Here is a 24,780-nt window from a genome sequence, read left to right as displayed (position 1 = left end):
AGAGATTCTAAAAGGTAGCAGTAAGAACGGTGTGCATTCTAGGCAAGGCTTGCAGTTTGTATAAAGACCTCCATAAAGGAGAAGGCCCACTTCTTGCTCAAGGCCCGTTTTTCTAGAATTACCGTTCTTTTGAATGTAAGAGGTACTTTTTTAAAAAGAAATTTTAGTTTTCAACATTCACTTCCATACGCTTTTCAGTTTTCAGTTTTCTCCTTCTCCTTCCTCTTCCCCCTCCCCAAGAGAGCATGTAACCTGATAATAGGCTCTATTCATATTAAACATATTTTCATATTAGTCATGTTGTAAAGAAGTATCAGAACCAGTGGGAAAAACCATGAGAAAGAAGAAACGAAACAAAAGAAAAAGAGAGCAAATAGTATGCTTCAATCTGTATTCAGACTCCACAGTTCTTTCTCTAGATGTGGACATCATGTCTTCCATCCTGAGTCCCTTGGAGTTGTCCTAGATCCCTGCATTGCTCAGAAGAGCCAAGTCTGTGGATGTTAGTCATTGCACAATATGGCTGTTACTATATACAATGTTCTCCTGTTTCTGCTCACTTTACTCAGCATCAGTTCATACTAGTCTTTACAAGTTTTTCTGAAGTCCACCCACTCCTCATTTCTTATAGCACAATAGTATTCCGTTACATTCATATGCCACAACTTGTTTGGCCATCCCCCAATTGATGGGCATCCCCTTAATTTCCAAATCTTGGCCACCACAAAAAGAGCTGCTATGAATATTTTTGTACATGTGGGTCCTTTCCCCATTTTTATGATCTCCTAGTTCAGAAGTGCTGTTGCTGGGTCAAAGGGTATGCATAGTTTTATGGCCCTTTGGACATAGCTCCAAGTTGCTTTCCAGAATGGCTTCACAACTCCATCAATAATGCATTAGTGTTCCAATTTTCCTACATCTTCCCCAACATTTATCATTTTCCTTTTCTTTCATATTAGCCAATCTGGTAGGCATGAGGTGGTACCTCAGAGCTGTTTTGATTTGTATTTCTCTAATCAAGAGTGACTTAGAGCATTTCTTTATCAGAAAACTGCTTGTTCATATCCTTTGACCATTTATCCATTGGGGAATGACTTGTATTCTTATAAATTTTACTCCGTTCTCTATGTTTTAAAAATGAGGCCTTTATCAGAGACCCTGGCTGTAATAATTGTTTCCTAGCTTTCTGCCTCCCTTCTAATCTTGGTTGCATTGGCTTTGTGCAAAAACTTCAATTTAATGTAAGGTACTTTTGCTTTGACAGTGAAATGCTGGAGTTTACATGAGGGCTGGAGAAGGCTGACTAGTATTCAATAGGTGGCTGGAGCTGAGAAATTAGCAGATCAAAGCTATAAACTGTGGTTTTAGGTATCAGGATATGCAGGTATGGGCATTTAGCTTCTGGCTTTACACATGGAAGCCTTTGGTAAGCAATATAGGCTTGGTATCTCATATAACTGTCCACCCTAGCCAATGATATTAATACACATGGATTGTCTGGATATCAAGCAACTTGCCTTTATAGCTGGTCTAATTGGTATTGCCTGTGGAGTTCTCTCATTTTCTCTCTAGCAATGGTGTAGGAGTATGTTACAACAATTTTCCCCCTCTGCCCCTGGGGAGCAAAAAGGGCAGATTGCATATTCAGAATCCAAGGTCCAGACAGGGCTCAACTCATCTTTAGGTGTCTAACCCCTTTCTTTAACAGTTGAGAAACCTGGGATCCAGGAAAGTTAAAGGAGCAGTTGGGATAAAAACTGAGACTAGAACTCATCTTTAAGCTAAGAGTGTTAAACAGATGGTAATAGAAAAATATATATAAGAAACTTATTTGTTCATTTATTTAGGGATTATACTCTAAATTTATTCATAGTCACCCAAGTAAGTTGAAATAAAAATTACAATTTGCTAAAGATGGATGGCAGTATGCTCTCTTTTTAGCCAATATCCAGTACTTAAAACCATTAGTTTTTTTCTGAAACTAGAAAGAGCTGTAAGCCAGTCACTTTAAATGTCCCGTACTTAAGAGGCAATATACGTAACCCAAGGTCCTTTGATGTGTGGGGAACTACAATTGGCAGAGAAGGGATGAGTGGAGTTAATTATTACCCCAACAGTAGTCAAAACTGATTGTCCCTGCTGTACTCCAAGCAAAGCTTCTGGATTCTGGAGGAAGCAGCATGTCTCCTTCTCTCTTTGTGGTTGTAGTAGCATACCTGAATCTGGTGCTGTTGGCCAGAGGACAGAAGACAGAGCCCTTAAGTGGCCTCAGTGACCAAACGCTTTTCCGTGGAGCAGATCGCTATGATTTTGCCATCATGGTCTCCCCAGCAGGAACAGAATGCTTCTGGCAGTTTGCCCACCAAAGTGGATACTTTTACTTCAGTTATGAGGTGGGTCCCCTTGTCTAGTAGGGGCTTTGATTATTTATTCTGTGTTCCATTCACCCTGATATTACTTATTAGCCTGGCGGCTCATTCTGATTGGAGTGTCCAGCAAAAAGATTGTTCATCACACCGATGAGGGTCGAACATATGGTATAAGGGAGAAGGCATAGATCTTTCTTCCTCCATAGGAAGGAATCCGGATTGCCCTGTTCACTCATTTTCTTTACCTTAGGAGACTTTTTAATGTATTCAGATATCAGTAGTGGAAAGATTCAACCAAATTGATTGTTTATGGTGTGTGTCATACAGATCCCAATTTCATGGTATTTGAAATCATATTTGGGACTTGATGTTTCTGAATGGGGCTGGCATACAAGTGATTGGAAAGGATTTGGTATGAGATGGTGCAGTTAAGGCAGCTGAGTTACTGAAGAAACAACGATAAAAACAGCTGAGATCTCTATAGTGCTTAAAGTTTCAAAAGGACTCTCTGTGCGTTATCTCATTTGGTTGTACCCTATGAGGTTGGTGCTAGGCTGAATCCTCATTTAATCCATGAGGAACATGGCGCTGAGAGGATAAGTGCCTTACCTAGCCAAGTGCATGAGTCAGAAAGCATCGAAAGCACCGGACCGTTTGAGCTCTGAGTAGCCTTATAAGGCCACATACGCGAGGGACTGAGTAAATTTGTAGTTGTCTAATCCAAGGATCAGCAAACCATGGGCCAGCCACCTGTTTGTCCGGCTGGCGAGCGAGCTAAGAATAGATTTCACATTTTTAAATACAACTCTCAGCTCTAGTTTGCCGATCCCTGCTTCTCATCCTTTGCTACATGTCAGGCTTTGAGAACCTGTTCCTTCCCACCTCCTGTTTGCACAACAGGCTGTGTAAATCCCATTCCATGCTCACATACCTTGAGACTCAGCCTTTGGTGCATTTATCAAAGTGAAATTCCACCAAGGTGTGTTACTCTGCCTGGGAGCTCACCTTGTACCTGAGTGAAGATGAGTCGCCCACGGTGTACTTTCCTGTGAGCATGGGCTGTTAAGCAGCAACGGTGAGCCAAATAGTGGCTGTCTTACATTTGAACTTAATGAGATAATTTAATTCTAGAACATTCCAGCAAGGACCAAACAAAAAATGTTGCATATTGCCTGACAGGGAGCTTCAGTTCTAAGGGAGCGTCCACTTGGTTCCAGGCCATACTCTACCCTGTTTTATTCAAGGCATGTGTCATAGGAGGGTAACTCAATTTCACCTCCTCTGAAGACAGCTGAGGATCTAGATTCAGATTCAACCTCTGATATCTATAAGCTGTGTCATGAGAGGAAAGTCATTTAACCTAAGTTCTCATCTATAATTCCCGTATTCCTGTGTTGATACAGAATTGGAAAGGCTCAGAATACAAAGGTCTAGTACAAGGAAACATGGAGATCACAGGACAGTAAAGCAAGCCAGCTCTAGTGAGGGGACATGCAATATGAAGTGTAGTTAGGGACAAAGGTGAAAATGGGTCAGGTCCACTGGAGCCTCAGGTGTAAGTGGGTATACCCTGCCGAGGACCTAGAGGGAATGGGGCAACATCATTCCCCGCCCCCACCCAATAAATTCTGGTTGGCTTTAAAGGGTTCCCATGTGGTGAGATTCTTTTGTACATGACCAGGCATGGGGGGAAGGGAGCAAGGAACTGGGTACTGGTGCCGATTCATGCTAATGGGAAGGAAGACTCATGGGAAATTGGTGGCTAGTCGATACTCAACCTCCCCTACCTCTGGTGAGAAAGGGGTTTGGGGCTAATATTGCTAATAATAATTTTACTACTATCTGGAAAGGTGACTGAGGGATTTTTGAGCTTCTCTGGGGTTCCTTTAGGTGAGATAGGCTACTACTTCCGTCATTATAACCATGTCATGTGGGAGGTGGGTTCTGAAGAAAGCTCTCTGCAAACGTAAATGCATGTGTTGTATAAATGTCCATGACAGTCATGAATTCTGCTGAAAGAACAAACTGCCCTCAAACACCTAAATGACCCAATTCCTCAGTCCTCAAACTCATGACATACTCCTCTGCTTCATCTCAGCTACACGCAGGGATGGTCAAGATCTTGACCTACAAGAGTTCAACCTCAACAATGAAAAACTCTGACCTTGCTTCTGTTAGATCATAACCTCTTAAAATTCCATCTCTCCCTCTGCCTTTCCCCTCCTAAACTCATTATCTATCCTAATAAAACATTCAGGCCGTCCATCTCTCAGTACTCTTTTTGGACATCATACACACTCTAATTTCATTCTCCTCCCTTCCCAAACTTGACCCTATGATTAAAAGACCATCAGTCGTTTTACTCAGTCCCCATAGAGGCTGTTCTCTCTTTAAGCTTCCCATACCATCTCTTCTCTCTGCATTTCCTCTTAATTGTGAAGAGAAGAGGAAATCTAGGCATGATAGGGTACACACCCTAGATCTGGGGAAAGCAGATTTCAAAGGGTTCAAGGAAGGATAAATCTAATCTCGTGGGCTAAGATATGCTACAGGAGGAAAGTTAACACAGGAGGAAAGGAAGATGCTCAGAAATTAAATTCAGAAGACACAGAGGGAAAATTCCAGTGAGGAGGAAAAACAGGTTTTGTCAGAAGAAAATAATGTGATTTTTAAAAGGAAATGTAGAGAAGATGGAATCAAGGCCAGGTCTACTGGGTGAATATAAAATCATGGCACAGTCTTGGCACAGTAGTGTCAAATCAGTAAGCACTTATTAAATGCCTACTATGTTCCAGGCCCAGTGCTAGGTATTGGACAGTCAACTAAGTGGTTTGGACACCTCTCGCTGCTCCTTTGCAAAGGTCTGGGGATCAGTGGTAGAAGGAAGGGAATGTGCCCTAGGGAGTATCAACACTGTAACCTAAGGCTTTTTTTTCCCATTTATTGATCACTTTTACTATCTTTTTATGTTTTTCTTGTGTTTTTTTTTTTTCCAATTCTTATTATAAGAGATGCCTCCCTGGAAGGAGGAGAGGAAGGCATATGGGGGGGGGGGGGGAATAGAGGCAGTGTGAAAAAAAATAACAATGAAAATCTATTATGAAAATAATGTTGGAATGCTGAAGCTTAGAATGAGCTGAGGCTGTCCAGGGAAGCTAAAGACAATAAATTCCATTTATTTGTGTATTTTATTTTAGCTTTCTTGGGAGAAAAAGAAGGATCAAAGAAGGGATGGGACTTTTGCTTGGGGTAGATGATGATAACTCACAATACAGAGGAGGTGATGCTGCTTAGCTCTTGTTTATCTTTTCTCTGCAAAGGAGAATTGCTTTTATATTGGAAATAATAGAATAAAAATCACCAACAGTTTGATACCCAAGAAAATTCAAGTCACCTGGTTCAAATGAACCACCATTTTGGCTTCTGAAAGAGCTGGCAGATGTGAAGGCCAAGCCACTGTCAGTGTTACCTGAAAAAATCATGGAAAACAGGAGAGGAGCCCTGAGATTGGAGAAGGGCAAATGTCCCAATTTCCAAAGAAGGAAGAGAATAGAATTTCCAAACTATAGACCAGTGAGTTTAACTTTGATTCATGGGAAAACTGTAAAAGGATAACTAAAGGGATGATTGGTGAATACCTAGAAATAGAGTTGGTTATCACAAAGAACCAGCCTAGCTTTGTTAACAGGTCATGCCAGACTAACTTCATTTCAAAAAAAAATCTTTTTAATAAATTTGTTATTTATTTTTAATATTCTTTTTTTAATTGAATTCCTAATTCTCTCCCTTCCTCCAGGCCATCCCCTACCCATTGAGAAGGCAAGCAATACTTCATTTCAATTTTTGACACTAAAATAGTAGATTGAGGAAATGTAGTAAGGAAATGTACCTAGATTTTTAATAAAACTTTTTGACAAATTATCTCATACTATCCTTATGGAGAAGATGCAGCAATGCGGACTAGGTGAATGGATGCTGAGTCTGTCAAAGTAGGGTTCAAAAAAAAATCAATAAACATTTATTAAGTGCCTATTATGTGCCAGGCACCGTGCTGGAGACACAAAAATAGGCCAAAGATAGTCCTTGCTCTCAAGAAAGCAATGTCAAGGTGGCAGGTGGTCTCTTGTGGAGTACTCCAGGGGGTCTGTGCTTGGTCCTGTGCCATTTAACATTTTTATCAATGACTTAGGTAAAGGCACAGATGACCCGCTCATCAGATTTGCCAATGACATTGAGCTGGGAGGGATAACCAAGACACTGAATGATAGCTGGGATCCAAAAGGACCTGGACAGGCCAGAGCACTGGGTGCTTTTTGAGGACAAGGACCATGTCTTTGCCTTTCTCTCTTCAGGCTTAGCCCAGTGCCAGGCACTTAGCATAAAAACTTCATAAATGCTTATTGACCTGAAAGTGACCCAGAAAAGGGATTGAATGGCCTTGTTTTGTTTGGCCCCAGAGAGCATAACCAGCAGCAATGGGTGGAAATTGGAAGAAGGTCACAAGGGAAAGCTTCCTGACAACTCAAGCTGCCCAAAAGGGGAATGGTTTGCCTCTAGAGGCAGTGAGTTCCCTTCCTCGGAGGTCTTCGAGCAGAAGCAGGGCAACCGCTTATCAGGTCTGCTATAGTGGGGATTCCTTTTGTGTATGGGTTAGTCCATGTGGTCACTGAGGTCCTTACCAACCCCCAATTCGACAAAGTCTACATCACTTTTCACTTGGATTACTTGTCAGATTCAACTTTCACACATCTGCCAAAGTGATTTTCCTGAAGTGCGGGTCTAACTATATTACTGTGCAACTCAACAATGAATGAATGAAAAGTGCATTTTTGAAAGGCTTTACTAAGCTTGAGGTACAAATACCAAGGTGGCCACTTTCCATAAGGAGCTTATGTTACTATAGGGGAATAAAGACACATGGGAAATCGTGTCCAGGGAGGGGACACTTTGGTCCAAAAGTTATAGGGATGGTGAGTGGGGCCATTGAGGAAGAAATTCCAAACAGGAAAAACTGCAGAGCTGATCTGGCCATGGTTCATGATTCCAGAACAGAAGAGGATGGGGAAATGTAACTTCTTCTGTTTATAAAGTCCATCATAATCTGGTCCAATCTATATTTACAACTACCATTTCAATGTGTTCCTTCCCTGAAAGAACCCTACAGTTGCATCTGTACCTCACATATGATACTGCATCTCCTGACCCAATACCTTTTCACCAATGGTCCCCATGAGGCATGGAATGCACTTCCTTACTTCCACCTCATAGAATCCATAATTCCTTTCAAAATTCTACTGGTCACACCTTAATGAAACCTTTCCTGGTCCCTTTAGCTCCTAATGCCCTCTGTCCAAAAAAATTTACCTGGGTTCCCTGATTCTCTGAAAGCATATAACACATTTTCTAGTTTAACCTGCATTATTAATATTTTTCCTTTGCTTTTTTAAAAGTCTAGACAACAAAACAATAAATCAAGCCCTTATTTACAGCATTTTCTGATTTTTGAGCTATAAATGATCACACTAAAAATTTAACAATCGACTTGTGTAGCAGTACTCCAGCTGCAACACACCCTTTGTTCACCAAGACACTTTCAAGGGGATCATCAAGGTCAAAACTATTTTCATAATAACACTAGTATATTTAGATTTCTAATATGGTAAATATCAATAGACATAGCCCACATAAAAACTTTTTCTTTTGGCGGGGGAGGGTCCTCAATAATTTTTAAGAGTATAAAGGAGTCTTAAGAACTGCTGATATAAACCACTGCCTGGAAAATGTCCAAAGACCATACACTATGATGACACATTCTTTCTTCAAAATCCCTAGCTCTGGCCAATTGACCTGAGGTCAAGCAATGCACTGCTTAATTGAAGATATTACCTAATCCTGACATTAGAGGAGACAAGACGGTAGGGTAGCAGGAAAAAAATACAACTGAGCTCTTCTCCACAACTCCTCCAAACAGATCTAGAAAACACACCACATCAAATCCATTGGGAAATTCAAGAGTCACTTTTTTAAGCCCAGGTCACCATAGGGAGACAGAGAGGTCTGTGGACACTAGGATAGTGTCTAGCCAGGAATGGCTAAGTGCAACATTTCAGCATCGGGAGAGGTGTCCACCAGGTCAAGAAGAGGTCCCTGATCCAGAACTAGGTATAACCTTGTGCAGGATTCAAGAACAGGTACCAAATGGCAGCTATTTTACTCACTATGCAGTTCCAGGTCTGACTGAGGAAGGGACAGCACCTAGGGGTGGTGTCCAAGAGTGAGGAACAGTTGCTGCCCTTAGGCTGTGTACTGAGCAAGGGGCAAGTTCAGAATTAAGTACCAGCTTTGTGGCCCAGATCCCAAAAGTAGAATGGAGTCTCAGGTCCACTCTTTAGTTTGAAGCCTATAGAAGACCATCCAGAGCAGAAATTGCTGACCAAAGGGAAGCCTGCAGTTCTGTTATTCTGAACCAGAAGAGCTTTATAGCTGGCCAATAGTTGCTGAATCAACAATAGTCTACTGGAAATCTGACCAGGGCAAGTCCACAGACGTATTACTCAAACCCAAACCCAGTTCAGGAACATGCAGAGGTTAGACCAGGATAGCAAGCAGACTTTGCCCAGAATCACCACTTTGGGAACACAAAACCTGCAGGTTCCTCAGACTGAGCTGTCCCCGAAGACCTGAAATAATAACACTTAATATCCCTAGTAAAGCAGCAACAGAATCAGCTCAGATGTTCCTTCCAGCAGTGCACTGAACTTGGCCCTAACATAAAAGTCTAAAGTCAGGAAAATGGCTGGAAGAACAAGGAAAAAAAAATCCCACCATAAAACGTTTTAAAGTTGGGGGGAGGGGGCCGAGCCAAGATGGCAGCTGGAAAGCAGGGACTCGCCTAAAGTTCTCCCCCAGGACCCTCCAAACATCTATAAAAAATGGCTCTGAACAAATTCTAGAACTGCAGAACCCACAAAATAGCAAAGGGAAGCAGGGCTCCATCCCAGGAAATCCTGGATGGTCGCTGGGTAAGATCTATCGCATGGAGCCGGGAGCGGAGCAGAACAGAGCTCAGCATGATCTGCGCCCAGACCAACCAGACCAGGAGCCGGGTGGAACAGGCCCTAGCGCCCTGAATCAGTGATCTGTGGCAGTTACCAGACTTCTCAACTCACAAACACCAAAGAGAACAGAGAAGGTTAGTGGGAAAAGCTGCAGGGACAGAGTGAAAGGAGTTCGAGGTTCAGCCACTGCCCTGGGGCAGCACAGATGGTGCAGCTCTGAGGACAAAACTACAGCTACACTTCCGGCCCCAGCCCCACCTGGTGGGAGGAATTAAGTGGCAGATCAGAGGGGGAGTGCAGAGCCTGCTTAAGATCTGAGTCACAGTCCAGGTTGGCGGTTCTTGGGGGAGGAGGAGCACTGGTGTGGCAGAGCTTGCTGTGTAGAAACAGCTCTGAAAACAACAGTGCAGGCCCTCAAGCTTGGGACAAAGTGCTCTATTCTACAAGCAGTCATACCCTGACAAAAGCTCAAGGGTCAAGTAGTTGGCTGGGAACATGAACAGGCAGTGAAAACGGACTCAGATTCAGACTCAGACTTTGTAATCCTTCTTTGGTGACAAAGAAGACCAAAACATACAGCCAGAAGTCAACAAAGTCAAAGAGCCTACAACAAAAACCTCCAAGAAAAACATGAACTGGTCCCAGGCCATGGAAGAACTCAAAAAGGATTTGGAAAAGCAAGTTAGAGAAGTAGAGGAAAAATTGGGAAGAGAAATGAGAATGATGCAAGAAAACCATGAAAAATCAATGACTTGCTAAAGGAGACTCAAAAAATACTGAAGAAAATAACACCTTAAAAAATAGACTAACTCAAATGGCAAAAGAGCTCCAAAAAGCCAATGAGGAGAAGAATGCCTTGAAAGGCAGAATTAGCCAACTGGAAAAGGAGGTCCAAAAGACCACTGAAGAAAATACTACCTTAAAAATTAGATTGGAGCAAGTGGAAGCTAGTGACTTTATGAGAAATCAAGATATTGTAAAACAGAACCAAAGGAATGAAAAAGTGGAAGACAATATCAAATATCTCACTGGAAAAACCACTGACCTGGAAAATAGATCCGGGAGAGATAATTTTAAAATTATTGGACTACCTGAAAGCCATGATCAAAAAAGGAGCCTAGATATCATCTTTCAAGAAATTATCAAGGAGAACTGCCTTGATATTCTAGAGCCAGAGGGTAAAATAGAAATTGAAAGAATCCACTGATCACCTCCTGAACAAGATCCCAAAAAGAAAACTCCTAGGAATGTTGTCGCCAAATTCCAGAACTCCCAGATCAAGGAGAAAATACTGCAAGCAACCAGAAAGAAACAATTTGAGTATTCTGGAAACACAATCAGAATAATACAAGATCTAGCAGCTTCTACATTAAGGGATCGAAGGGCTTGGAATATGATATTCCGGTGGTTAGTGGAGCTAGGATTAAAACCAAGAATCACCTACTCAGCAAAACTTAGTATCATGCTCCAAGGCAAAATATGGGCTTTCAACAAAACAGAGGACTTTCAAGCTTTCTCAGTGAAAAGACCAGAGCTGAATAGAAAATTTGACTTTCAGACACAAGAATCAAGAGAAGCATGAAAAGGTAAACAAGAAAGAGAAATCATAAGGGACTTACTAAAGTTGAACTGTTTTGTTTACATTCCTACATGGAAAGATGATGTGTATAATTCATGAGACCTCAGTATTAGCTGAAGGGAATATATCTATATCTATATCTATATAGATATGTGTGTGTGTGTGTATACACATATAGACAGAGGGCACAGGGTGAGTTGAATATGAAGGGATGATATCTAAAAAAATAAAATTAAGGGATGAGAGAGGAATATATTGAGAGAGGGAGAAAGGGAGAGATAGAATGGGGTGGATTATTTAGCATAAAAGTGGCACGAAAAAGCAGTTCTGTTGGAAGGGAAGAGGGGGCAGGTGAGGGGGAATGAGTGAATCTTGCTGTCATCGGATTTGACTTGAGGGAATAACATACACACTCAATTGGGTATCTTACCCCACAGGAAAAAAGGAGGAAGGAGATAAAAAAGGGGGGATGATAGAAGGGAGGGAAGATAGGAGGAGAAGGTAATCAAAAGCAACACTTTTGAAAAGGGACAGAGTCAAGGGAGAAAATTGGATAAAGGGGGATAGGATAGGAAGGAGCAAAACATAGTCGTTCACAACGTGAGTATTGTGGAAGGGTTTTGCATAATGATACACATGTGGCCTATGTTGAATTGCTTGCCTTCTTAGGGAGGGTGGGTGGGGAGGGAAGAGGGGAGAGAATTTGGAACTCAAAGTTTTAAAAGCAGATGTTCAAAAAAAAAGTTTTTGCATGCAACTAGGAAATAAGATATACAGGCAATGGGGCATAGAAATCTATCTTCCCCTACAAGAAAGTAAGGGAAAAGGGGATGGGGGGAGTGGGGTGACAGAAGGGAAGGTTGACTGGGGAAAGGGGAAATCAGAATATATGCCATCTTGGAGTGGGGGAGGGTTGGAGTGGGGGAGGGTAGAAATGGGGAGAAAATTTGTAATTCAAACTCTTGTGAAAATACTGAAAATAAAAATATTAATTAAGTAAATAAATAATAAAACAAAAAAAGAAATGGCAGGACCTGAAACAACTGGTACAAGTCCAGTTCTGGAGGACAAGAATACACAATGATAGAGTGAAAGAAGGATGAAAAACACTTTAGAGTCAGATTATGGAAGGCTTTATATTCTGGGCTAAAGAGAATTTTATCCCACAGACAATGAAACATCCAAACATTTTTTTATTATGGAGATTACTATGGTTATATGAAGGATGAATTGACAAGGGGAGAGACTCGGAGCAAGAAGACTTGTAAGAAGACATTTACAATAGTCTAGGCCAAATCTTCTTCCTTTTTTGATCATACACTTCAAATATAAAAAGTTCTGAGCACACATCCCTCAATGTGTACATTTATTTATTTAAGTATTATGTTTGTGTGCTGCTATACTTGTAATAAGGTATTACATATAAAAAAAGAAAAAAAGTTTTAAAATGACAGAGATGTTCAAGATACAAGCCCAGAGGAGGATGACTTCAAAACATCTACAAGAAAAACCTCAAAAACAGTCTGGGCACAAGGGCAAATAGAATTCCTGGAAAAAATGAAATGCATTTTTATTATGCTTATGCACAGGTTCAGGATTCAAAAAGATAATGTTGAACAAAGATTAGTGTTCTAAAGTGGCTTTTATAGACAAAATTAATGTCAGAGTGACAGAGAAATGAATTCTTTTACATATTGCAATCTCATACAAACTTTAAGTTTTAAAAAAGTTTTTTCTTTAAATATAAGTGAAATGAGACCATTAAAGGGGAAAAATGGAAAATAAATGAAAGTTATAGAAAAAAAAGAATTGGAAAGGGAATTGATAATTTGATATGAGAGATGCAAAACCTTGCCTGAAAATTACTGCCTGAAAATTACAATGGACTAAATAAAAATAATGACTCCATGAGACAAAAGAATTTTTTTTATTTTTCAATTTTTTAATTTAATATTTCCCCCAATTATATATGAAAACAATTTTAACATTCACTTTAAAAAAAATTTTGAGTTCCAAATTCCCTCTTTTGCTCTCTCCCCTTCTCCCTCATTGAGAGGGCAAGTAGTTCTATTGTGGTCATGCATGTGTGGTCATAGAAAACATAATTCCCTATTAGTCATGTTGTAAAAGAAAATACAGATCAAAAAACCTCCAAGAAAAATGAAGTAAAAAAAAATGCTTGGATCTGCATTCAGCAGGTTTTTCTCTGGAGATAGATGGCACTTTTCATAATAAGGCCTTTGGAATGGTCTTGGATCATTGAGACAAAAGAAATATTAAAATGAAGTCAAAAGACTGAAAAAAATAGAAGAAAATGTAAGGTATCTTATTATAATAATAACTGACCTGGAAAGCAGATTGAGGAAAGGTAATTTAAGAAAGCTATAATCAAAATAAAAAGTAACCTGGACATTATATATCATGAAATCATAAAAGAAAACTGTCCAGATCCTTTAGAACAGAGAGCAAAGTATAAATAGAAAGAATCTACTGATTGCTTCCTGAAAGAAATCCCCAAATAAAAACTCCTGGAAACATTATATCCAAAATCCAGAGCTTCCAGGTTAAAGAAAAAATGCTGCAAGCAGCCAGAAATAAAGAATTCAAGTACTGAAGAACTAAGTCAGGATCATGATTTAGCAATCACCAGTATGAACGACTGGAAAGGTTGGAATCTGATATATGCTTAAGGCAAAAGATATATGCTTATAACCAAGAATAACTTAGCCAGCAAAACTGAGTATAATCTTAGACAGGGGAGAGAAATGGACCTTTAATGAAACAGACCAGGGGCTGGCAAACCATGAGTTCCAGGACAAATCTGATCTGCTGCCCGTATAGCCAGTGAGCTAAATGGTCTGTACAAAAACAGTTGGTGGGATGGATTTGGCTCGTGCGCTATGGTTTGATGAACCCTGAAATAGATAATTTCTAAGCATTCCTGATGAAAAGACCAGAACTGCACAGAAACTTTGGAATTCTAACACAGGAGTCAAGAGAAACATAAGGTAAATGAGAGAACTAGCTTAAGGGACTAAACAAGAATGAACTGTTTACATTCTTATATGGGGAGATAAAACATGTATCCATTGAAAATTCTTATTATCATCAAGGGGGTCATAGGTGCCTTATTAGACAGAGGGATTGCGGATGGTTCTGTTCCATTTTGATGATCTTAAAAGAAGATTGGAAAGGAAGGGGAAGAGGAATGAACCAGGGGGAGCAGGCTGGGGGGAAGAAGTGGCAAAGGGAAAGGAAAGATCAGGAAAATTATCTCATAATTACAAGGGGCAAGTAGAAGTCTATACAAGCAAGGGGTGAGGGGAACAGGCAACATCTGAATCTTATTCTTATCTGAACTGATCAAAGGAGGAAAGAATATATACACACAGGTGAGTAAGAAATACATTCACTCAATAGGGAAACAGGTGAGCTAGGGGAAAAGTGAGAGAGGGCAACAAGAGGGAAAGCAAATTAAGGGAGTGATTAGTTCTAAGCAAAACAAGCTCTAAGGAAGGTGAAACGGTGACATAAACAAATTAGAGGAGCATGGAAGAAATTACCTGTGAGACCCATGGATGGGGAAGAGTTCCTGACCCAGTAAGAGTTAGAGAGAATCACAAAAGGTAATTTTGATTGTGTTTTGAATTTTTATAATACATGTTATACATTTTTGATTGACAATTTTGATTATATAAAATTAAAAAGGTTTTGTACAAACAAAACTAACTCAGCTAAAATGAGAAGAAAAGCACGTAAATGGGGAAAAAACTCTTTACAGAAAGTTTCTCTGATACGGGTCTCATTTTGAAGATAGATAAGAAAGTGATTCAAATGTATAAGAATAAGAGCCATTCCTCAATCGATAAATGGTTGGAGGCTGTGTTATGGGAGGAATATCTCCTCTTTTGTGTTCATGTGCTTGGCTCCTGCTGCTGAAATAAATCTACTACCAAGCAGAAATAATAGAGGTAAAAATTTGGGTTTTATTATGATTGTGCATAGGTTCAGGATTCAAAAAAATAATGTTGAACAAAGATTAGGATTTTAAAGTGGCTTTTATAGACAAAATTAATGTCAGAGTGATGGAGAAATAAATTCTTTTACATACTGCAATCTCATACAAACTTTTAGGCAATAAAAGTTAAAAAAAAAGACATTCATAATCCTATGCTTCCTTCAATGTCATAAAAGTTGAACAAACTTAGTTAAATGGAGTGTGACTAAATCTTACACATCCCCTAAGGAAACAAACCTAGTTAAATAAACTCTATAGGAAAACTAAGTCAGGTTACTGATTAAACTACATTTAGAAGGTTCACAATGGACTGATTGAGAGGAAGGGAAGTACCTGTCAGGAAGACTCAGCATCAGGAAAATTCTTCCACAAGTAAAATTTTTGTGGGAAGGTTTTAAAGACATTATATTTCCTTCTCCTTCTCATTTGGTTTCTTATCTTAGGAATGTGAAGTCTTCCTTTAACACATTATACCATGAGTCAGGTTTTAGTCACGTGATATTATTAATATTAATAGAACACAGACTTTCAATTAGCCAAAAGTTGTAGGAGGAATGGCCCTGAGTCCCAAATAATAAAAAATTAATAAAAGAGAATTTAAAATTCCTATCACAACTGTTAAGAGTTTTCAGAGGGAGAAATCCAAGCTATTAATAGTGACATGAAAAATACTCTAAATTATTATTAGAGAAAATGGAAATTAAAACAACTCTGAGGTTCCACATCACCCCCCTCAAATTAGCAAAGTTTATCAAGAAGGAAAATTACAAATGCTGAAGGGGCTACAGGAAAACAGGTACATGAATGCACTGTTGTGCTATGAACTGGTCTAGCCATTCTGGGAAACAATCTGCAACTATACCCCAATGAGATCAAAGAAAGAGGAAAAGGACCCAAATGTACAAAAATGTTCATAGCAGCTCTTAGAGGGCACTCGTCAATTGCAGAAAAGCTGAAAAAATCATATTATAGGAATGTGATGGAATGTTATTGTGCTATAAGAAATGATGAAGGGGATGGTTTCAGAGAAGCCTGGGAAGGCATGTATGAACTGATAATGAAGTGAGCAGACCCTAAGAATGTATTAAACAGTGACAATATTATGGAGACAAATAACTTTGAAACACTAAGGAACTCTGATCGATGTAATGACCAACACAATCTCATAAGACTCATGATAATACACGCTACTCACTTACTAAAAGAAAGTGGTGGATGGACTCAGTACAGATTGAGACTTTTTTGGGGGAAGGGCAGGAGGGAACATAGCCAACGTGAGAATTTTGCTTGACTCTAGATGTGTGTAATATGAGTTTTGTTTTTCTTACTATATGGGAGAAAGGTGGATTTTTTGATGACTTGAAAAAATGTGTACATATATGTGTATGTGTGTGTATTATATGTATGTATGTATGTATATATATATATACTGACATTTGGACATCATGTCCAAACCATTGAGTAGATAGATAATGAAGGGTATAAAAACTGCTTTCAGTGCTAATCCAATTCAAGAAAGTGGCCCCTATTTTGAAGATATCTAATGAAATTGCAGATTTATCATTACTTAACTTTTCTTAAAGTGGTAAAAGGGCATAAATATGGCCCAAAAGCACAGTTTTGCAGGTTAAGACCTGTTGACCTCCTCAGGTGGGGCTTGCATTGGGCCACTCTGGGATCTCTACATCTTCTCATTGCTCAGTGTTATAAATTAGTCCAATTAGACAGAGGTTTCTTTTGTGTTCACTATGCTCCAAGGCATAATGAAAATTCCCAGATTTTAAGGAGTTTATACCTACATATTCTCCCTGTTCTACATATCTTGGCAGGTTCAGCGGACAATGGGACTTTTACAAGGCCGCCATATTATAGCCACTGCATATACTCCAGAAGGTTTTCTCATTGATAAATCCCAGGATATACGAGGCCAGATCAACTTTTCTACCAAAGAGACAGGTCTGTGTTCAGCAGGACAGCAGCTGCCTATTCAGTTCCCCATCTTATCACCTTGGTCTGTGGTTTCTAGAGAACTGAGTAAAATAATCTAGGAGGTTATTGAGATTAAGGCTTTTTCCCCTAGAGTGACAGGGAAATGGCAAGTTCATTTAAACATTAAGTGCAAGGCACTAGGGATACTTGCTAGCATTGAAAGAATTAGATACTTGGAAGGATGCAGGTGGTCTTCTGCTCATGTCCTCCCATAAACCTGTGACCAGCAGCCACCCACAGATTAAGCGCTTCCTTCACCTTTTAAAACTTCAGAGAAACCATTGTGACATGGAGGGTGTCCACTGGTTATGTCTAGGTGTTGTAGATATAAAAGCAAAGAATGAGACATCCCAAGGAGCTTACGTTCTACTGGGAAGAGATTTATTGTCATGAAGAACACAAAGTATACAAGGCGATTTCAGGTAGATTTGTTTTGATTTCAGCCACGTCCAACTCTACATGACCCCATTTGGGGTTTTCTTGGCAAAGATACTAGAGTGGTTTGCTGTTCCCTTTTCCAGCTCATTTTATAGATGAGAAAACGGAAGCAAACAGAGTTAAGGGTTAAGTGACTTGCCCAGGGTCACACAGCTAGTGTAAGTGTTTGAGGATGGATTTGAACTTGGGTCTTCCTGACCCACTCTATCCACCTTCAGATAGAGCACTTATAAAGGCCTCATAAAAGAGGTGGGTCTCAAGTTGTGCTTTGAAGGACTATAGGAATTCTAAAAAGTGGATGTGGGGAAGAAGTGTTTTCAGTAGGAAAGGAGGCATAGGTATGGAAGGTGGAGAAAGCCCATCTCTGAAATCAAGGTAAGGAACAAAAGACCTTGTTAACTCTGCAAAATGCCTGGTTCAGGAAAGTAAGTGAATCTATTCAGGAGACAAACTTTTGATTATTATTGACCAAGCTAACTCAGACTAAAGCACTTACTTTGTGCTAGGCACCATGCTAAGGGATACAAAGAAGGGCAAAAAGAATCCCCACCCCCCCATTAACTCATAATCTAAAGCAGGGGGATTACATGTAAATGACTACATACCTACAAGATAAACAGGATAAATTGGGATTAATCCGAGAGAGAAGTGAACTAGCATTGAGGGGGAGTCTTCCAAACAGGAAGAGAAGGAAGCTTAAGTAAATAAATGGTAATTATATATTACTGAAAAAGAGGTAGAAGGAAAATCATGGTGGGATGCAGTTATTGTACCCAGTATAATTGCTATTAAACTGCAGGGAGAGGGCTTACTATATGGAATTAAATCAGAATGTGAATTTGATTTTTTTCCTTCCTAGGTAGCTTTAAAGAGCTTTGTATAAAGGACAGCAGATTAAAAGCCAGAGAATTGGGGGCATATAAGAACCTTACTTGAGTAGTGTCTGGAGATTGAAAACTCAATATTCATCTGGGAATTCCTACAGGTTTTTACCAGCTTTGTCTGAACAATCGACACAACCATTTTGGTTCTGTCCAAGTGTATCTCAATTTTGGAGTCTTTTATGAGGGAGCTGACATGGCAAATAATCAGAAGAATGAGGAGAGACAGAAACTGAACGATACCTTGGATGCCATTGAGGTAATGAATGTTCCAAAGGGGGTTAACATTTATGGATTGAGAGGAACCTGCTTATGAACACATTTTTTCATAAAGGAAAAAGGGATTGGAAATGAAGTCTGGAGAAAGGATGGTAGGAAATAGTTAATGAGGCCTTGAGGGCAAGGTATAGAATGAGACAGCTACTCAATTTTGGATTGTCCAAGCCACTCACTTTGTCATACAAAGGATGCTTCAACCCTGACAGTAAATGTGAAAAGGAAACACAGCTCGTTTGGGAGAGGAGGTCCTAGCTTTAGGTTGCACCACTGTTAAGGGGAATGCTATTTATCTCTAACCATGGAAGGATTCTGAGGGAGCACAGAAAGCAGATGCATAGTGGTAAGAGTGGCGAGAGGGTCCGTAGGTATGGATTGTGGACATATGGATAGGTGAGCAAATCAGTTGCTCTCTCTGGGCTTTGATTTCTTCATCTATAAAATTAAGGGTGGAACCAGATAACCGGTCTTCCCCAAATCACTCTTATGATCAGTGTCTAGAAGGGAGCAGTATATATATGTATACATTTCTGAAGAACATATGGAAGATCTAGGGCTTCTGACGCTGGTTTAACTTGTGTAATCAGCCTAAGCATTTTGTGAACAAACATGCCCAAATGCCTAAAAACATTCTGCATACGCAACAACACGGGCTGTTCAATTCACGGTGGTGAAAAACATGCACCCAGTGTGTATGTGAGATAGTTTGGATTAATACAGGGGTCCACCTACAAGAACCTCCCTTTACCTTTTTTCATTTTTTTTCTCCCTAGGAAAGTACACGAAAGGTCCAGAGGAATGTCTTTCACATGTGGAGGTACTACAATTTTGCCCGCATGAGGAAAGGGTCTGACTTTTTCATTCTCCAATCAAACTATAACTATGTGAACTGGTGGTCAACAGCCCAGAGTTTAGTTATTGTCCTTTCTGGGATCCTGCAGTTGTATTTCCTGAAGCGTCTCTTCAATGCCCCCCAGGTCACAGACACGAATAAGCCAAGATGTTAAAGGCAAGACTAGATACCAAGTTCTAGTCCTCCCCGGCTCCCCCTTTTTTGCCAGGGCTCATCAAACCAGTTTTATGAAATGGTTACAGTAATTAGCCATCCACACTAAATTTTCAAAAAATCATTGTCATCACTCACAAAGGACCATCAGCAGTAGTAAAAATAACTAATTTCAGATTTATTACTTGGCTTTAGGTGAGTCCATGGTAAGTCCTTGAAAAGGTTGCTCTAAACAGTGCTAATAACTATTCCCTTAAGTTCTACTGAGCATGTAACCAAATGATTTTTACCTAGAGCCTAAAGGAGTTGGGGGTGGGGAGGATGGCTAATGATATATGAAAACAAGAACTGGTAGGAGATGGATCACAGCCAACATTAAGTAAAAATAAAGACCTTATCAAAGTTGGAAAACATTTTGTACTTCTATAAATGACATCTTCTGAATAAAAGATAAGTAGATTAGCAAAGCAATAATCTGTCTAAAATGTGAGCCAGCCCTTCTGTGGCTTTATACAAATTAAGTGCCCTAAAAAAAAAAAAATCACCAAATCCTTTGGGTGAAGGGGACAGATGCGTGGATATGAATTATTAATTCAGAGCCTGTGGGAAGGGCCCTTTGTTCAGCCTAGTAAAGGACTGGCAAATAATCTTTTTAAAAGGTAGCTGGAAAAAAGTCTTGTATGGTACAAAAAGGTGACAAAACCCATTATGTAGCCAAACAATTACTGTCCTAAGCATTCTAAAATTAAAAAAAAAAAATAGAAGTAGGATTCCTTAACAAGTTCATCATCTACTTGGCCCTTGGCTTCAAAGAAGTACATTGGACAGAGAGAAAAGTATCTTTCCTACCCTATTTTCAATACCCAAATGGAGCTTACCTTGCCAGTAACACCTCAATTTAATAGTGAGATTACACGCAGTTTCAACAAACTCCTAATCTTATTAGTAGAGCTTACCATTTCCATAAAAACAATGATGAGCTGGATACTGTAGGAACACCACCAGAAAAGAAACCATGGAAAACAGAGACTGAAAAATAAATGTGAATTCTGCATGAACACCTTTCTCAGGATGATGCATGGGTGTCCTTATTCCACTCTGGTGGCAATCTGTACATAAAACTTAGGGAAAGACAAAGTACCTGTTCTGTCCTACGCCACTGAAATCATGTAAGAAGAGACAGCTAAGTGTTCAACAACCACCCCCTTAGATAAGAGCTACAAGAAACGGCTATTTTTGTCCCCAGTTCTTTTTTTTTTAATTTTTTTTATTTTTGGAAGGGGGAAGGTAGGGCAATTGAGGTTAAGTAACTTGCCCAAGGTCACACAGCTAGTAAATGTGTCACCTGTCTGAGACCGTATTTGAACTCAGGTCCTTCTGACTCCAGGGCCAGTGCTCTACTCGCTGCACCACCTAGATGCCCCTGTCCTCAGTTCTAAAAAAATATCAGGACCTATACCAAGGAGCAAGAAGTGACTTCATTTCCTTATAAATCATGGCATTCGATTTAATCAGTATTAAACAAAAAAGGTTCAAAATGTCTCACTTTCTCCCTAAATAAGCATTCACCTTGCAGTTGCTTACCTAGCTCAGATTTCTACCCTTCTTTGCCTCAAGTACTTTACCTTCAATTTGATTCTCACAACAACCCTGTGAGGTAGGTGAATCCAGTGAACTTGCATGGGATCACCCAGCTGCTAAGTGTTGGAGATGACATTAATCATTCAGGGTTTATTAAGCACCGACTATGTGCCAGGCACTGTGCTCAGTGCTGGATTCAAACCTCTTCCAACTTCAAGTCCAGTGTTTGATGCACTATGCCCCAGTGCCTATGCAATAGTAAGAATGGCCAACAGAAGACCAAGTGTATCCACAAGTCATGCTATAGGTTGGTAAAAGGAGGTATTTGTATTTCAGCTGCTCCCACAAGAAAAACATCTTGGTCACAAGTCTGTAAGATGAATTAAATCAGTGTGTCTTCATGGCGTACATATTCCCCAATGTCAGCTTGGTGAAACACGACAATTGCCATGGGGTCCACCTTCCTGCAGTCCTGTGTGGACTTGGCTGCCACGCCAAAACCCTGGAGATTCAACAGAAAGGACAGTGATTCACAAGGTGCTGACCATAACTAATCATCTCCCACATTTCATGGCCTAGTGATTTTATTAATGTGGGTAGGCCCTCTAGAAGGTATACTCCCAAACACAACCCTCTACATTTAGTGGTTTTATGAATTGCTCTGACCAAAAAGTCCCCAATCCCAACTGGTAGTTCTGCTGTTAATGAGCTCTCTGAACTTCACAAGGCTAGTCCTCAGAGGGTCTGCTGGTGGGGTCATATCTGAAGCCTTTGTAAGCGTGGCAAAATCTGCCAGAAATTATGTTTCTCTGGCATAGTCTTTGAGAACCCAAGGTCACCTCTGTGTCACAAGGAAGCATTACTGTAGTACCTGGGTTGGCACTGCCTTTGTTTTATGTGAAAACTTAGCCAATACTATAAGACAAAATCCCTAAATTCTCTTTGGATGCATATAGGGTATAATTTTTTTTTTCTTAAAAACAAAAACAAAAACGAATGCATCTACTACTTCTACTCACCAAAGGGACATCTGCCATGGAGTACACCACCAGTCCCTGATACTGATTAGTATTTTCTGTGATTCGACCCAGGCCAGACTTTAACACATGGTTTCCATACAAGAATGACTGCTCTGCTCCAGGTTTCACCCATACTTTAAACTACAAGAAAGAAGATTCATCTAAATGAGATATCAAATCAGTATTTATGTTTACATCCCAATATTTGAATGAATTGCTAGCTCTTGGGTTTTCTCTTGATGGAATTTTAAAAAGAAAGACAGGTACAGAGTACAATGAAGAAGGAAGTGAAAGTCCCTACAAATTGTTAATTTCCTCCTGTTTCATAGGGATTAGTAACAAGGAGATAATTTCCTTGGTTATGAGGCCAAAAGGTAACAGAGCTTTCTAAAAAGCATGTAAAAAGACACGTCTGCTAAATGCTCACTCCATTTGAATATCCAAGGAGTCTAATCCTTCCTCTGATCTCAGTAAGACAATGGCAGAAAGTACTTAAAACCTTCAATGAAGAAACTCTGAGGCACAAAAGTAATCAAGGCACAAAGGTAACAGTGACCAAAGACACATCTTACAACTCGAGCAGCTTTTTACAAAGTTTGGTGTTTACATAAGGTCCAGTGCCGCAAACTAAATTAAGACTGTGATTGGTCTATAACAAAGGTGAAGGGTGGGCTATATGACATATATGACACACTGACTGGCAAGAGGGGCCTCTAGATTTGAGCAACAGGGAGATGCAGTTAGTCAAGTTCCTCTGAAAGTCTCTTGACAGATACCACCCCCCATACCAGAGAGACCCACTGCTAGGAAAAACATCTCCTGACCAGTCTCAATCTGAATCATTCTCCAACAATCTTCCTTATCTCCCTCAGAAGATAGGACCAGCTTGCAACCTTAAGATTGGGATACATTAAGTTCTTACAAACTCCCCTGCTTAAGGTTTATAGTACTTAATTCAAACATGATCCAGAGATGTTAGTTTCAGTGATTAACTAAAAACTCTTAACAATTCATCAATATACTCAACAACCAAACAAGAATCAATCTATAACCAATTTCATACCAAAACCATCCTCCCCTATAGAATTTAAATTTTATGAGTACATCAGAGATCACCTACTCCGGCCCCCTAGTGTTAAGAGCTTGAGGAAAGCTGAGATTCACATCCATTTCTGCCAAAACCAAAGCATTTCCCAGTAAACTGGGATAGCCAGAGTCACTAATGTGGTTCAATCCTGGACACATAAGACCTCCTGCATACTGCTGAAAACAATCTCCTCAACATTGAAATAACTGCCCACCTTTGCATATGGTGCCAGGTAATCCAGGGCCGTGATGTGCAATTTGAACTTCTGGGTCTTGGTGAACTTCCCAAAGCAGGTCCCCAGAGACACCAGTTTCTCCCGGGAGATGTTTACTGCCAACTTGAGAATCTTCTCACTGATAGGCAATGGAGGCAAACACAGGTGGTGTACCCAGTGTTCTCCGGTTCTCTTAGTCTCTCAAACACACACCCACCAGCTCCAGCCCAATTTTTCTTCCAGAAACACTCACCTTACATAGTAAACTCTGTCTTTGTGGAGCCGGAAACAGTAGGTGCCATCAGGTCGGTCCACAAGCAGTTGGATGTTTTCTCCAATACTGTAAACACAAAGGGAACCTCAATTCAGAAGAGCATAGATTTAGTACCAGAAGGGACCCGAGGACCACTGAGTCAAACTCTTGAGGCCCATAAGGATTAAGTGACTTGTCCGTACAAACACTTGCACAGCTGGTGTTTGAGTTAGGATTCCAAACTAGGTCTTTCTGATTCCTGACACAACAGCCCAGAGGTCTCTGTGTCTCTCACAGTTGAAGCCCCTTTCATTTTACAGCCAATCTATCAAATCGGTCACCATTCATTAACTGCCTACTGTGTGTCAGGCACTGGGCTAAGCGCAAAATGAATCAATAAACATTCATTAAGGGTCCACGGTGTGCCATAAGCGCTGGGGCTACAAAATCAACCAGCATTTATTAAGCGCTTACTGGGTGCTCACTATGTGAGCACCGAGGATACAAAAAAAAACAAGGCAGCCCCTGCCCTCAAAGGGCTTACAATCTAATTTACAGACACGGAAACTGAGGCCCAGGGCTTGCCGGGGGTCACCCAGCTGGGAGGTGGGGGCCCAGGCAGGGCCGGCTCTAGGGGCTTCCCGACTCCACGCGCCCCGAGCCCACGTGTACTCTCCCCTAATCTTCGGCCCGGGCGGGGCCCAGCCCGCCCCTCTCAGGTACCCCCGGGGCCCTGCCCCGCTCTCCCTCTCTCCCCCAGTCCTCACTATTTTGAGAGCTTCTGGAATAAGGTACTGGTCTCCTCCTCGGTCAGGGGTCTCATTTTGCAGTAAAGCAAACTCAGAGTGGCACGCTTTAGACCGCCGGAAACGGAAGTAACTCCTCTTCCGCTCCCCTAGCTCCTCCCTCCTATGCCAAGATTCTCAGGCCGAAAGCTACTATGTACCATAGAGGCTGGGAGGACTTCCCCAGATGGGCGCCGAGTTCTACGGAGAAACCAAAGCGCCTCCCG

At 40.5% G+C, this 24,780-nt stretch overlaps 2 protein-coding genes across 2 annotated transcripts; one reads left to right on the top strand and one right to left on the bottom strand.

Annotated features, from left to right (window-relative positions):
• Positions 1 to 1,176: 1,176 nt before the first annotated feature.
• Positions 1,177 to 19,637, top strand: TMED6 (transmembrane p24 trafficking protein 6). The gene is made up of 4 exons (XM_036749493.1): positions 1,177 to 2,393; positions 16,854 to 16,980; positions 18,437 to 18,591; positions 19,382 to 19,637. The coding sequence occupies exons 1-4, from the start codon at positions 2,181 to 2,183 to the stop codon at positions 19,613 to 19,615; spliced, it is 729 nt and encodes a 242-aa protein (XP_036605388.1). The 5' UTR covers positions 1,177 to 2,180; the 3' UTR covers positions 19,616 to 19,637.
• On the bottom strand, positions 17,373 to 24,651 carry NIP7 (nucleolar pre-rRNA processing protein NIP7). The gene is made up of 5 exons (XM_036749494.1): positions 24,536 to 24,651; positions 23,769 to 23,855; positions 23,516 to 23,654; positions 22,215 to 22,355; positions 17,373 to 21,697 (listed from the first exon to the last, which is right to left on the bottom strand). The coding sequence occupies exons 1-5, from the start codon at positions 24,589 to 24,591 to the stop codon at positions 21,578 to 21,580; spliced, it is 543 nt and encodes a 180-aa protein (XP_036605389.1). The 5' UTR covers positions 24,592 to 24,651; the 3' UTR covers positions 17,373 to 21,577.
• Between the last annotated feature and the right edge of the window lie 129 nt (positions 24,652 to 24,780).

Source organism: Trichosurus vulpecula, chromosome 3, assembly GCF_011100635.1.
Source record: "Trichosurus vulpecula isolate mTriVul1 chromosome 3, mTriVul1.pri, whole genome shotgun sequence".
Classification (NCBI taxonomy): domain Eukaryota; kingdom Metazoa; phylum Chordata; class Mammalia; order Diprotodontia; family Phalangeridae; genus Trichosurus; species Trichosurus vulpecula.
The sequence above is the reverse complement of the archived record's forward strand: the minus strand, read 5'-3'. Positions and strand labels throughout refer to the sequence as shown.

What these genes read in the sequence shown, in the direction of transcription:
- TMED6 (XM_036749493.1), top strand. Translation starts at nt 2,181, where the DNA reads ATGTCTCCTTCTCTCTTTGTGGTTGTAGTAGCATACCTGAATCTGGTG. An exon ending in ACTTTTACTTCAGTTATGAG is followed by an intron (nt 2,394 to 16,853) that starts GTGGGTCCCCTT and finishes ATATCTTGGCAG; the next exon opens with GTTCAGCGGACAATGGGACT. An exon ending in ATACCTTGGATGCCATTGAG is followed by an intron (nt 18,592 to 19,381) that starts GTAATGAATGTT and finishes TTTTCTCCCTAG; the next exon opens with GAAAGTACACGAAAGGTCCA.
- NIP7 (XM_036749494.1), bottom strand. Translation starts at nt 24,591, where the DNA reads ATGAGACCCCTGACCGAGGAGGAGACCAGTACCTTATTCCAGAAGCTC. An exon ending in TTCCAGAAGCTCTCAAAATA is followed by an intron (nt 23,856 to 24,535) that starts GTGAGGACTGGG and finishes TTGTGTTTACAG; the next exon opens with TATTGGAGAAAACATCCAAC. An exon ending in CCATGGCAGATGTCCCTTTG is followed by an intron (nt 21,698 to 22,214) that starts GTGAGTAGAAGT and finishes TTGAATCTCCAG; the next exon opens with GGTTTTGGCGTGGCAGCCAA.